This window comes from Polistes fuscatus, unplaced genomic scaffold (assembly GCF_010416935.1).
Source record: "Polistes fuscatus isolate 324 unplaced genomic scaffold, CU_Pfus_HIC Scaffold4, whole genome shotgun sequence".
Classification (NCBI taxonomy): domain Eukaryota; kingdom Metazoa; phylum Arthropoda; class Insecta; order Hymenoptera; family Vespidae; genus Polistes; species Polistes fuscatus.
The window spans coordinates 9,481,990-9,494,485 of NW_025113118.1; the positions used below are offsets into that span (position 1 = coordinate 9,481,990).

At 45.2% G+C, this 12,496-nt stretch overlaps 1 protein-coding gene across 4 annotated transcripts in view; it reads right to left on the reverse strand.

Annotated features, from left to right (window-relative positions):
* Positions 1-12,496, reverse strand: part of LOC122520959 (homeotic protein spalt-major) — a 78,069-nt gene that overhangs the window by 2,210 nt on the left and 63,363 nt on the right. For 2 of the 4 annotated variants that reach the window (XM_043641297.1, XM_043641300.1), the window contains exons 1-5: positions 8,221-8,430; positions 3,257-6,844; positions 1,190-1,323; positions 591-881; positions 1-182 (exon numbers count right to left, since the gene is read on the reverse strand). The exon at positions 1-182 is cut by the window's left edge and continues 146 nt beyond it. In XM_043641297.1, the coding sequence (XP_043497232.1) occupies positions 1-182; positions 591-881; positions 1,190-1,323; positions 3,257-6,844; positions 8,221-8,341 (4,316 nt within the window). In that variant the 5' untranslated portion in view covers positions 8,342-8,430. Of the gene's footprint in view, positions 183-590; positions 882-1,189; positions 1,324-3,256; positions 6,845-8,220; positions 8,431-12,496 lie in introns of those variants that run through there. The other 2 variants (XM_043641298.1, XM_043641299.1) reach the window with 2 other exon arrangements.

Below are 12,496 nucleotides of genomic sequence, written 5' to 3' on the forward strand. Positions count from 1 at the left end.
ATCGGACTCCTAGAACTCTCGTGATCCTGGCTCTGTTGTTGTTGTTGTTGGTGTTGTTGCTGTTGTTGTTGTGGTTGTGGTGGTGGTGGTGGTGGTTGTTGTTGTTGTTGTTTCGCATCGGTGAAGAGGTGGGATGGCATATCGCGTATTTTGTGTGTCAGCATGTGCTGTTTCATGTTGCCCTGCGAATTAGAATCGTAACTTTCTTTAAATCTCGTAAAAGTTTTTTTTTTTTTTTTAGAAAGAATTGCAATTAATTTTTGATTGTTTCTATTTTTTTTTCTTCTATATATATGTTAAACAAAAGTACAATTTCATTTGGTATTGCACGTAGCGTAGTTTCTCTACGATAATTAGATTTCTACAGTTTAAATTTGAATGAATGGTAGGAAAACGTTCACCCGGTTGAATGAGCCGGCAAAAATAGAGAACATGAAATTTAGTTGTTTAATTAGGAAATAAAACTTTTAAATATATATTTTGTTAATAACATTTTAATAACCCAGCTCAATCGATCAAGTGAACCCCCACTGTTGAATAGTTTAAAGTCGACAGTGGAGGAGGAAGCCTGTGGTTCTGGAGTCCCTTACCAGGAAGACGTGGTCCGAGGTGAGAAGTCCGAGGGCGGGTGGCATCAGCGGGGGCAGGCGGACGGTTGAATAGATAGACGTCAGCCCCCGCCCCCCTCCGGTCCCGGTCCGCCCCCGGTTCTTCCGTTCCTCAGGCCTCCGCCGCCTGCGTTTGGGTTTCTCCTCGTTTCCGCTAGTCGACGTTCTTCTATCCTCGTTCTGATATCGGTTATTCGTTTGTGGAGCAGTGCCCTTTATGGTAAAGGGCTTTCGTTGTTCCGCGCACGAGGAGCATACGTCTGACCCAGCATTCTGAAAGTATCCGTACAATAATGGCCTGATCGAATTTCCAAACGTTTTTGAGCTAGGTTAAGCTAAGCTTTCGACTCGATTCTAGGAATTTCTTGTATAATGTTTCTTTTTTTCCTTTTATTTTCCTTACCCCCTACCCCCCACTCCCACCCTCACCCCGATCTCGTACTATTTCTTCCTATCATCGATTCGTTTCTCGGACACAAAAAATGTTCGGAATAATGTAACGTTAGCGGCAGCGACAGCAACAGCAACAACAGCAGCTCAAACGTTTTCTTTGGCGCGAGCTTGACTTATTAAAGAATTACCTTTGTTGAAAATCCTCTGTCGCATACGGTGCATTTAAAAGGCCGCTCCTTCGTGTGACTTCGATAATGAATCTCCAGAGCAGAGTTGCACGCAAATGTCTTGTAGCAGATATTACACGTAGTGTTTCCACGTACTGTAACAAATTTTACTGTTTAACACATCGACGTCGGATTTGGATTTAATCTGTTTTTTTTTCTTCTTGTCTTTACTTTTTCTTTTGTTTCTTTTTTTTGAGGGAGGATAAGACGAAGGGGCTTACTTATTTTTTCCTCAGTTTCATGGTTTTGTTTTATCACTTCATTATTTTTGAAAATTTTAAATATCGTCATTTATCCATCTCTGTCTTTCGACTATTTTGATTTAAATGGAAAAGAAAACTAAAAATAAAAAAAAAGAATAAAAAAGGAGTAAAAAGAACTACGAGTTATTTTTTTTCTCTTCATTTATACTCAACTATCATAATTTATACGAGTTTTGTACGTGAAAATATTGTTATCGAATGCTTTGTTGTAAAATGCAATGCAATGCGAGTATGTGTGTGTGTATATGTGTGTGTGTGTGTGTATATATATATGTCTCTCTCGCTATCGAGAGAAATCGTGCAGTGAATTTAATCGAAGTTTCTATTATAAGAATTCAATTTACAATAAAACTTGGCAATGATGATTATGATATTTGAATAATAACTTTATACGTGGAACATTTGTAAGGAATGTAGGGTGAATATTTCGAATACGAATATATATATATTTTAATATATCGTTTATTTAATGAAATACATGTTAATGAATTAATTAGGCGTCAACAACCTTAGTCAAGAAAAAAAAAAGAGAAAAAAGAAATAAAATTTCCAAATATCGATAATATCCATTGCGAGTATTAAAAATCTAAACTAGCGAACCACTTGCGATCCGATTTATGTCTTCACTCAATAACACGAAAAACGTAGAAGAAGATTCATGACTTTTCTCGAAAATATCAAGGGCTTGTTGTTTGGGATGATACGTCAGAAACACAGTGAACTGGAAGTTGCAAAAGTATGATCGAAAATGGAGCTAAACACCTCGACGAGATTATAAGTGTGTTATAATGGACGGTATGAGTGCTAGGTCCGGCTACACCACAACGGAAATTGATCATGAATTGGGAGTTAGGGGATTGGGGAGGAGGGGTGGGAAATTGGGAAGTTAGGGAGGGGGGATTGATCGATATTGGTTCAGGCAACGAGAGTTAGAGTAGATAAAAAGGAACGTTGAAGTAGAGAAACAGATCAAAATACAATGATAAATATATCGGGTATAGAAAATATTCGTACAGAAATTAATTTTATGCAAAATAACATCTGTAAAATGTAATACAAATTAGCTAATTGCATAATTTGCGAAATTAATTCGAAAGAAAAATTCGAAAAAAATATACAGACAATAAGTGTATTCGATTTCAAATTGTTCGCGAGAGAATTTATAGAGTACAGCGATAGTAATGTTGATAAATATATTGCATTATTACTTCGTAAGCATGATTGATATTTGAAATATTCTATCGTTAGAATTCAAAATTGTATACTTTTTAAGTTATCAGCGAATAACTTAAATATAAAATATAAATTACATAATTATTATATTTTATAGCATAATTAAATATCCGTTATATTCTTCGAAAATAATCACCATGATTTTTTGATCACTTTGATCCACCTACTATTCGAATTTCTTGACTAAAACAGTACAAACGATTTTTAGACGATTTATAACTGATTATTATCTTGCATAAGATTGATAGGTATCCAAATACTTTCTACACCTGTTATGAATAGATAGAAACAAATAGAGAAAGAGAGAGAGAGAGAGAGAGAGAGAGAGAAAGAAAAAGATAGAAGAGATATAGAAAAAAGCAAGGGACGATGATCGTTGGAAAGAATAAGGGTGGGGTGGGGTGGGGGTTGGGATAAGAGCATATGTCGTCTTGTAAGAAAGAAAAGATGTGAGAAAAATCGATAATCGGATATGATAAAAAGGGAAGGTGTAGCAGGAACTGCAGCTCGTCCTGATGCTAGCAGCGCCTACCTGCTGGCCCTCCGACAGCTAGGCCGAGCGGATTGTAAGTCGATGTAGCAGCGAGAACTGCCGACGATGTCAGAGATGCTAGAGGCCCGGTGGCACTGCTGCCAGGAGGTGGGACGGTATTCATCGAAGTAACACTGTTTATGCTGGATGAGGAGCCCATAGTGCTGGTGGATGGCGAGGAGACCGTCTGCAAGAGGCCTGCGAACATTCCGAAAGGATGCGGCACGTGATGGGGTGTCGTCGTCGTCTGGGGTGGCGGCGTTGCTGCTGACGACACCGATGCCGGAGTAGAAGAGGCTCGTGGGGTCAGATCAAGGGGTGCTCCACCACTGGGAGGACTATTGCTTTTCTCGCTCCCGTTGTAACGATGATACGTAGGTGATCTAGCGAGGACACTCGATCCCGTACCGATCGCCGTCGTCGTGATCGTTCGTACTTGATTTTCCAATGCCACCAATGACGTCGAGAAATTCGACGGGGAGATTTCTCTTTGTTCGCTTTCCTCCGTCTCGTGATCCTGTTCCTCTTCAGTGTCCGGTATACACCTATCGCGATTGACCTCGCACCTCTCGTCGTCCTCCCTCCGATCTTCCTCTTCGTCTTCTTGCTCTTCCACTTCTTCGTTATGTTCATCTATGTATCTCTGTTGGTGTTGCTGTTGTTGATTTTGTTGTTGTTGTTGATGTTGTTGTTGTGGTTGCTGATTAAGTTGATGTTGATGTTGATGATGGTGCTGTTCCGGTTGATGGTGGTGTTGGTGTTGGTGTTGATGTTGGTGTTGGTGTTGGTGTGACTGGGATTCTTCCTTAACGTCGGCATCGTTTTTCGGATGTTGCCGTTCAACGGTAGGTTGTCGGGAGGGTGGAAATCCTAAAGTGAAACCCGAGCTCGACGGATGAATCGGTGGAAATACTTGAGGTAGGAAGGTAGCTAACGGGTGATGCGCGTAGCCTGGAGGGAGTTCGCCAACTTCGTCCGCTTGTATCTGCTCCAGACTGAGCTCGGTAGGCTCGCCCGTATGCAGACGTATATGTTGTTGTAGGACGAGAGCGTTCGTGAATTTTTTATGACAAACGGGACATTGATGAAACACTCGTAACTGGGGTTTAGCACGGTGTACACCCATGTGGGTTTTAAGATTACCTTTCGTGGTAAAAGCTCGTCCGCAGATTTTACACTTGAAAGGACGTTCTCCCGTATGCGTTCGATAATGCATTTGCAGAGCGCTCTTACAAGAGAGTACTCTGTGACATATGACGCATTGATTGGGATCTGTCAATTTGTGTTCTATGTTGTCGACCAATTGTTGCAATTTCGACGTCTCCGACGTTTTCGTTATTTCTATAAGACTCTCCCAGGAATTGTCGTTGCTTCCGGGTCTTGGTAAAAGACTTGAGTATATCGCTGGGTCCTTGGATGGATCGACGATCATCTCGGCCGCCGAGACGGTCGGCGGGGCGGTCGCGTTTGCGACGGTGTGATGGGGTATTTGGTGAATGGTAGTTGGCCCAGGGAATAGAATCCCGGCGAAAGATGTTTGAACGCTTCCGCTACTCGCACTGCTGCTGGCCGGCGATGCTCCGGGATAGGCGACGATTTGTTGAGGCAAACGACCGGCCGTTCCTCGACTAGAAAGATTCTCCGGTTGTTCCTCGGTCTCCTCGTCCACCTCCATGTCACCATCGGCCTCCAATCTGCCACTTATCTTACTATCCATACTACAATCTTCATAGGTTTGAGGTTGAGAGGGTGGGTTAACCGAAGAGGGAGGAGAAGCGAGATATCGCCTTGTCGTTTCTTCGAAATCATCGGTCTCTTCTTCGACTGGTTCCTCGGTGTCCTCGGGTTCTTTCTTCGGCGTTATTCTATCGGTACCATCTCTGCTGGTCGGTCGTTGCTGGTATCTTTCCTGAAGGGGTGAACGCTGCTCCATTTTGATTTCCTCTTGCTCGAGCTGTTGTTTCTGTTGTTGCTGCTGCTGCTGCTGCTGCTGTTGTTGATGATTATCGTGGAAGGAGGAATGATGGGAGTTGGATAGAGCAGCAGGGGAGAGGGGCGAGGTGGCCGTCGGTACCGTGGTTACGGGCGGTTTACTCAAGTTTTCCGGTAATTCCTGGTCGTCGCGATGATTAATAATGGGAGAACGGTAAAGGGGTGGCATTCCGGGTAAGGTGAGAGATAGAGGCAGGGGCGGCTGAGGAGGGAGAAATCCGTGGGCCGTAGCTGCTGGATGAAACGGGGGGGGATGATGCGAAGGAGGCGGAGGTGGCGTAGACGGCATCGGCCTTTGACCCGAGGCTATCTGCTGAAGGAGAGGCGGGTGATACTTGTCGAGATGCTCGGGGACGGGATTCGGGTTCATTTTAACGTGCGGAAATTTAGCCGTGTGTCTCTGGAAGTGGACCTTGAGGTTTCCCTTCGTTGTGAATCGGCTGCCGCAGACGTTGCATTTAAAGGGTCGCTCACCTGTATGGGATCGTATGTGGATCTGTAGGGCCGAGTCGCTGCCGAAAACCTTGCCGCAGTAGCGACATCGGTGCTTGAAGAAATGCTCTCCCCTGCTGCCGCCCGATTTCGAGTCGTAAGGCGAAAGCCGAGATCCCTTGCCACCCCTGAAGGCGAGCTCGTCCGCGAGGTTATTAGCGAGTAGTCCTTGACTGGCATTGTCCAACACCTCTTGCGCTCGTTTCTGTAGCATTTCCAGGGTGTTCGGTTCGTGAAGCGGCGGTGGATCCGTATTGGTTATTATCGAGGACGCCAACGAGGAACTTATAGAGCATAGCGGTGGCATTTGATGGGACAGTGCTAGACTGCTACTATTACTCGTCGATGATACGACGCTCGAGGAGACGTTCGGCGTAGCTTGGAGCGGCAAATTGAGAGGAGAAGCACTGCTGCTAGGCGTAGGCCGTTCTTGGGGCAGATTAGGCGTTGCCGGGGCCGGCGAGCTTTGTTGCCGATGACTACCGCTGGGCGATTGGCAGGAGGTCGGCGAGGTTAGCGTTGATATTGCTTTTGGATGCAGCACGGGAGACGGCGAAGCTTCCTTGCTGTTGTTGGACGGTTCGGCCGTCGACGATTGCGGCAGCGATTGGTTGTGAGTGATTGACAATTGTTGTTGCAACTGACTTATCAGCTGCAATTGAAAAACCTGCTGATGTTGCAGCGAATATAGGGTGCTTTGCAGGAGGGCCAAGTCCTGTAGGGCTGCCTCGCTGTCCGCCCCGCTAGATAGTGCAGTGGCCGCGAATTGGGCGACGGCCACTTTCGTGTTTTGAAGGGCTTCGAGTGTGACGTGACTAGTACCGGCCGGTGGAAAGATCCCGCTACTCGCACCACCCTCCACGAAATTGTTATTATTTTCTGCGTCCTGTCGATGGTGCATTTGTTTTCGCGTGCCTTCTTCGTCCTCCTCCTGTTCGTCTTGCTCGTCGACGCCATCCTCGTCCTCCTCCAAAGGATCCTCTTGATCCTTCTCATCCTCGTCTCCGTGATGCGTTCGGGCTGCAGTAAGATCAACCGCTTCGTCTCCTCCTCCACCACCGCCGCCGCTCTCCTCGCCGTCCGATGTGAAATCATTTTCTTCCCCTGTAACAAAAAAATCAAACCATTACCATAACTAACGCGATCGATGATCATCCGTGTTCATATTTTCCACGATCAACACTTATCTATCGTCTTTCATAAATTTCAATAATTTTTCGCAAAATTATGCAGTCCTACACAGTAGGCCTTTATTTTGTTCTTTTTTTTTTTTTAAAGTTTCACTTCACGACGACCATCAAGGACGTAAGCAAAACGATAACTTGTGGTTTCATATTATATTCAGGACATACATTGCAACCGTGATAGCATGTTAAATGAAGTAAGTATATAGATAAATATTTTCTCGAGCACGTCGGCGGAATCGTCGTCTTTTATCGCAACACACGCGTCGGGTAAAACGTATGAAACGGAGAGAGAAGAGAGAGAGAGAGAGAGCGAGAGAGAGAGAGAGAGAGAGAAAAAGAGAGAAACGTGGCTTCGTGGGTTCGTTTCGACGTTCGTTTAAAACGTTTCGTTTGGACGTTCTCGTTTGAACGTACGAAACGAAAGGTACGATCGATTGGTATCGTTTATTCGTTCTTTAGAACGAGCGAAGCAACAACTTCGTCGATCGCAAAACGGTGAAACTTACTTTTTTCCACGAACACGATCGGATCGTGTGGCCGACGAGGAGGGCCGTTTGCCATTTGTGTCAATGATGAAAAAAAGAAAAAGAAAAAGAAAAAAAATGTAAAAGCTTGCTCATTAGTATTCTTTGCTCGTAGGGTGAAGCAGCAGCTCACGATTAATCTCTCACACCATTTCGTAGAGAAGAAAAACAATAATTCAAGCCAACCACGCGCTCAAATAATGAAAAATAATGGAAATCAAACGAATTGTTATTCTCATCGTTTATAATTAGACGCGTACGTTCGCTCGCTTTTCTATCGTTCATCTAATCGAATCTTTTTAACTGTCGATAAATTCAACAGAACCCCCCAACGTCGTATCGTAGTTTCATCACAGCACACACGAGATTTTTCTTCGTTCTTGGTAGAAAACAGAAAATGGGTAATAAAAAGAAGAAAAAAAAACTTCAACATCCACCATCACTGTCCGTGTCTCCTCCCCCCCACGTTCCAAAGCGTCCGACTCACGTGTTCTCGTAAACGACGAAAGTAAAAAAAAAAAAAAACAACGAAGAAGCGTCAATTTTTTCAAAAAACAAAATAAAAAGACACTTTCCCAAGCGGGGTCTCAGTCGCGATAGATCTCTAACGTAAAATGGGACATATAACAAAAAAATGAGAAGAAGAAGAAGCAGAAAAAGAAGAAGAAGAAGGAAAGAAAAAAAAGGTCAGAAAAGAAAGAACGCACTCCCCCTTTAACAAAGCGTTGCGCTCTCGTTTCGGTGTGTGTTCGTCGAAAGCGATTCGTACCGGAGGATCGGCCGCCGGAATAAATCCTTGTCGCAGGTTGGCAGCTTTTCTCCTGAGATGATTGCCTAATGCCTCCACGGCACTCCAGGCGACGCGTTATGCTCCATCGCATGAGTTGCATGACGTTAGTCGTAGAATAAAACACTTTCCTTCTTTAACGATTCCACGTCTCCTCCTTCAACGAAACCCACCTCCTTTCTCTGCTCTTCCTACTCCTCTTCCTCCGCCTCCACCACCACCTGGCCCTCCTCCTTCCTCTCTCCCTCTCCCTCCTCCTCCTCCTCCTCCTCCTCCACCTTATCCACGGCCGCCGCCGTGTTCACTGTTCACCTCCGGTCGGCATTCGTGTAAGCGAAACGATAACTCGCGCTTCGCGTCCGACCCAAGAATAAAAGTTGAAACGTCTCGGTTCCGCGCGTAGGTGGATTCCTTTTTTCTTTTTTTTCTTCGTATAATACTTTTGTATGGGGTCACACTTCCTTTCTTTCTCTCTCTCTCTCTCTCTTCGTAGAAAGCTCCAACTCGCGGCGAGATTCTTGACAGAGAGTAGAGAATAAAGAAGAAAATAGTAGTAGTAGTAGTAGTAGGAAAAACGAATGATCGGAGGTGAGAGGATATGAAGTTCCGTTTACTGTCTACTGGTCGTAACGATCGAGAACGACGCGACGGGCTATGTTACGACCGGTGTCATCCAGCAAGGACGAAAACCGACTGATCGCTTGGTAAAGAAGCAGACTGGGCATAGGTAGGATCGCGCAATACCACTGCTGTACGCCGGCAACCTCATCCCCACCATTGGGTTGTTCGTTGGGATCGCTAGCGATCGTGGTGGCGTCCCACTATCCGCGCGAGTTTCCACCACCACCATCAGTTTCACCACCACCACCACCATCGATAGCAGCGGCAGCAGCAGCAGCAGCACCAGCAGCAGTAGTAGTAGTAGTAGAGTGTGTAGTAGTAGAAGAAGTAGTAGAGGTACTACCACCACCAGATGATCCTCCACCTCTACCTCTACTTCCTCCACCACCCACCACTACCACTACTACCACTACCACACCATCGTAAGTGGAGGTAGCAGCAGCGGCACCAGCGGCGGTGGGCATCAGCACACAACACACCAGGCAGACTACCGACGACGTTGCTTCGGTTATGACAGGGAGGCGGTGCGGTTCATAAATCAGGGGAAAAAGGGGCGGCGCTTGCGTTAGCCACTCACCGACGAGTTATTAATTATTATCCCGCCGTGTTCTATGCACCCTCGCGCTTTTACCACCTACGCGATTCTCTGCATTGTTAACTCGTTTCGTTCTCGTTCTCGTTCTCTCTCTTTTTTTCATGCTGCTGTTTTTTCTTTTTTCCTAACCTTACGTCTCTCTCTCCTTTCCTCTCTTTGAATTACGATCAAGCACCCACGCGATTTTACGCGATTTCTTGGACTCGGTTATGTAGTCAACTCCTATCGTAGCCTCGCGATAAGCCAACCGGGAAGAATCATAACTAGGTAGGACGTCGCCGGCTTATCCGTTTCCCGTGCGAAATAGCATTAACGCGATTAAGCGTTATCGAGTGCGAACATCGGCACTTCCTAAGGCTTCTGAGCTTCGATCTTACAATTAGCTTTAACTTCTCTTTGCACCGTTTCGCGTCATCTTTCGTAAACGATAATGGCTGGAACTGTGACTGTTTAATATATTCCTTACAATTTATTTGATTTCGTGTCTCTTCTCTTCTCTCCTCTCGAACTCTCATTTTTACCTTGGAAAATATTTTAATGACAAGGAAGGAATGCTATAAAACTGGGTCATCTTTCTTTTTTTTTTCTACCTATCTGTCATCTCGACAAATGACTCTTTTGAAAAATCGATTTGATGGGCCTTATAAATCATATTATTATACTTATGAAATAGATTCGGATCAAAAGGGAAACATTTACAAGTAGGGTTCCTCTATTCACTGTTTCTTATTCTTATTATTATATTTCCTTCTCTCTTCTTTTCTAAACGTTTGTTGTGTCCGGGACTGTCTTCGTCTGTTCTTTGACACGTAGAAAATTTAACAGACCCATACCAACAGACTAACTGACTTCTTCTTCTTCTTCGTCGGGTGTCCGCGAATGGGCAACAATGCGATAATGGGTCGGAAGTCATATTTCACGTAGACGGTCTCGCCGGCAGCAACAGCTTGTCCGGAGTGTTTCCTGTTTCAGGACGCACATACATTTTAACCGCTAAGAAACTACGAATTTGCCTGAGACGGCCGGTGATTGACGATCTATTGACTATCCTCAAAGAGGAAAAAAAAATAAAAAAAGGGACTAGTATCTGGTTTGGGATCTATTGTGAACGGCAATGATGTGTCTTTCCTCAACGTTTTCATCCAACATTTTGACTTTTAATTGGTGTTACGTTTCTTTCGTTATATTATTCTTTTTATTACTATTTCCTTGGAAACAAGAAGATTCCCGTTACAAATTAGGCAAAATGGATACAGTAGATAGTGCAGCGTCGTGGTTAGTGCATATAAGTTTAGCCAAAAGAAATGGAGAGTGAGATTATATGTATACAAGTAGGGTGGTCCATTTCGATGCGTTCTTTTCCCGAGTGCAAGGTCGTGGGGGGCTGGCTGGTCGATAAAAGTAATGACTGAAGGATCGGCCGTGGGGGTCGTTGCTCTCGTTAGTTTCGAGTCGCGACGAGTCACGGCGCATTCGTGCTGAATACAAAAGGGATTCGTATTCGTAGTGACGGGGTCGAGTCTTGTTTAAATAAGTTAGCAGCAGTGGCGAGTAAAGATGAAGGGGAAAGGTAGTATACGAAGAAGAAGAAGAAGAGGAAGAAGAAGAAGAAGGAGGGGAGGGGGAGGAAGGAGAAGGTGGCGAAGGAAAGGGTGGTAGTAGAAATAATAGTACTAGTAGTAGTAAAGCAAGAGAGAGAGAGAGAGAGAGAGAAGGAGGGAGCTGAAGGAGAAGACAAAGGTGGAAAAGGAAAGGGTAAGACAGAGTGAGAGTGAGTGAGAAAGAGAGAAAGAGAGAGAGATGGATAGAAAAGTGAAAAGGGAGCGAGGAGAGAAAGAAGCTCAAGCGAGGGAATTTGCACGTGGCAGCTCGTGATTGGCTCGCACCTGTCTCCTCGGACCGCCCTCTCTCGTTCGCGATCGTACGGAATGCCTACATACCTAATATGCTTTCTTGCTCACTCGCTCGCTTTCTGCATATACTCTTCTTGCGGCGTATCGCGTGCATGCGAATGCACACTTTCTCGTTGAGCGAATGCACGTATTATTAGGGTGGGGGAGTAGAAGAGAGTCGAGGTGTTGGTAGCGTGTAATGAAGCACTACTACTACCATCGCCACCACACCACCACTACTACCATCACCATCACCATACCACCATCACCATCACCATTACACTAAGCACCGCCACCCCCACCCCTCTTCAAAGAGCTCGGTGCACGCCAACTTCCCCTCCATTGGCGCCCTCGGCAAGGCTCGCGGACGCGAAAGTAGGGGGAGGAGTAGAGGGAGTAGGGAAGAAGTTAGGGAGGGTGGGAGGGAGTTGGCGCGAGTTAGCGGAAGGTTCTCTCTTTCTCTCTCTCTCTCTCCAGCAGTGGAGGAACGGAGAAAGGGCAGAAAGGATAGAGAGTAGATTATTATACTTTTGTGCATGTGCGGGGGAGGCTCGAAAGCAAAGGGCGGCCGGTACTGGATAAAGGAGGAGGAGGAAGGAAGAGAGAGATAGAGAGGAGGTGGTGGTACGTGGCCGTGGTTACCACGAGGTTAATCTATCTTCTGGTAGACGCTAAACTGCAAGATGGAGGCCTCCCTCCATTGCGATTGCCATATTTGTAATCGAGAACGATGCTGGGCTTTTTCGATCGGACGTACGTACGAACGGAACGAACGGAACGAACGGAACGAACGAATGAACGGCTTCCTTTGTTCTTGACGAGTCTCCGCGATTGATCGTTACGAAAAATATATATACATATATACTTATATACTACATATCCACATATATACATTTATAGATAAAAACGTTATTACCTACTTCATACAATTATCGTTGAATTTACTTATCTGTGTTTAGAAATTAGGAAAAAAGAAAAGGTTTGTGCAGCTTAGAGTATAAAAGGCACGTCATAGCGATTTTATCGTTCCTATTAGTATTAAACGTGTTCACGAGAATGATGGCGGAGGGACCGACGTGCGCAGCAACGGGGAGAGGAGAATCGGAGGAGGGTTAGATGTACGAGCGTGGCGGAATGATTGAAAAGCGAG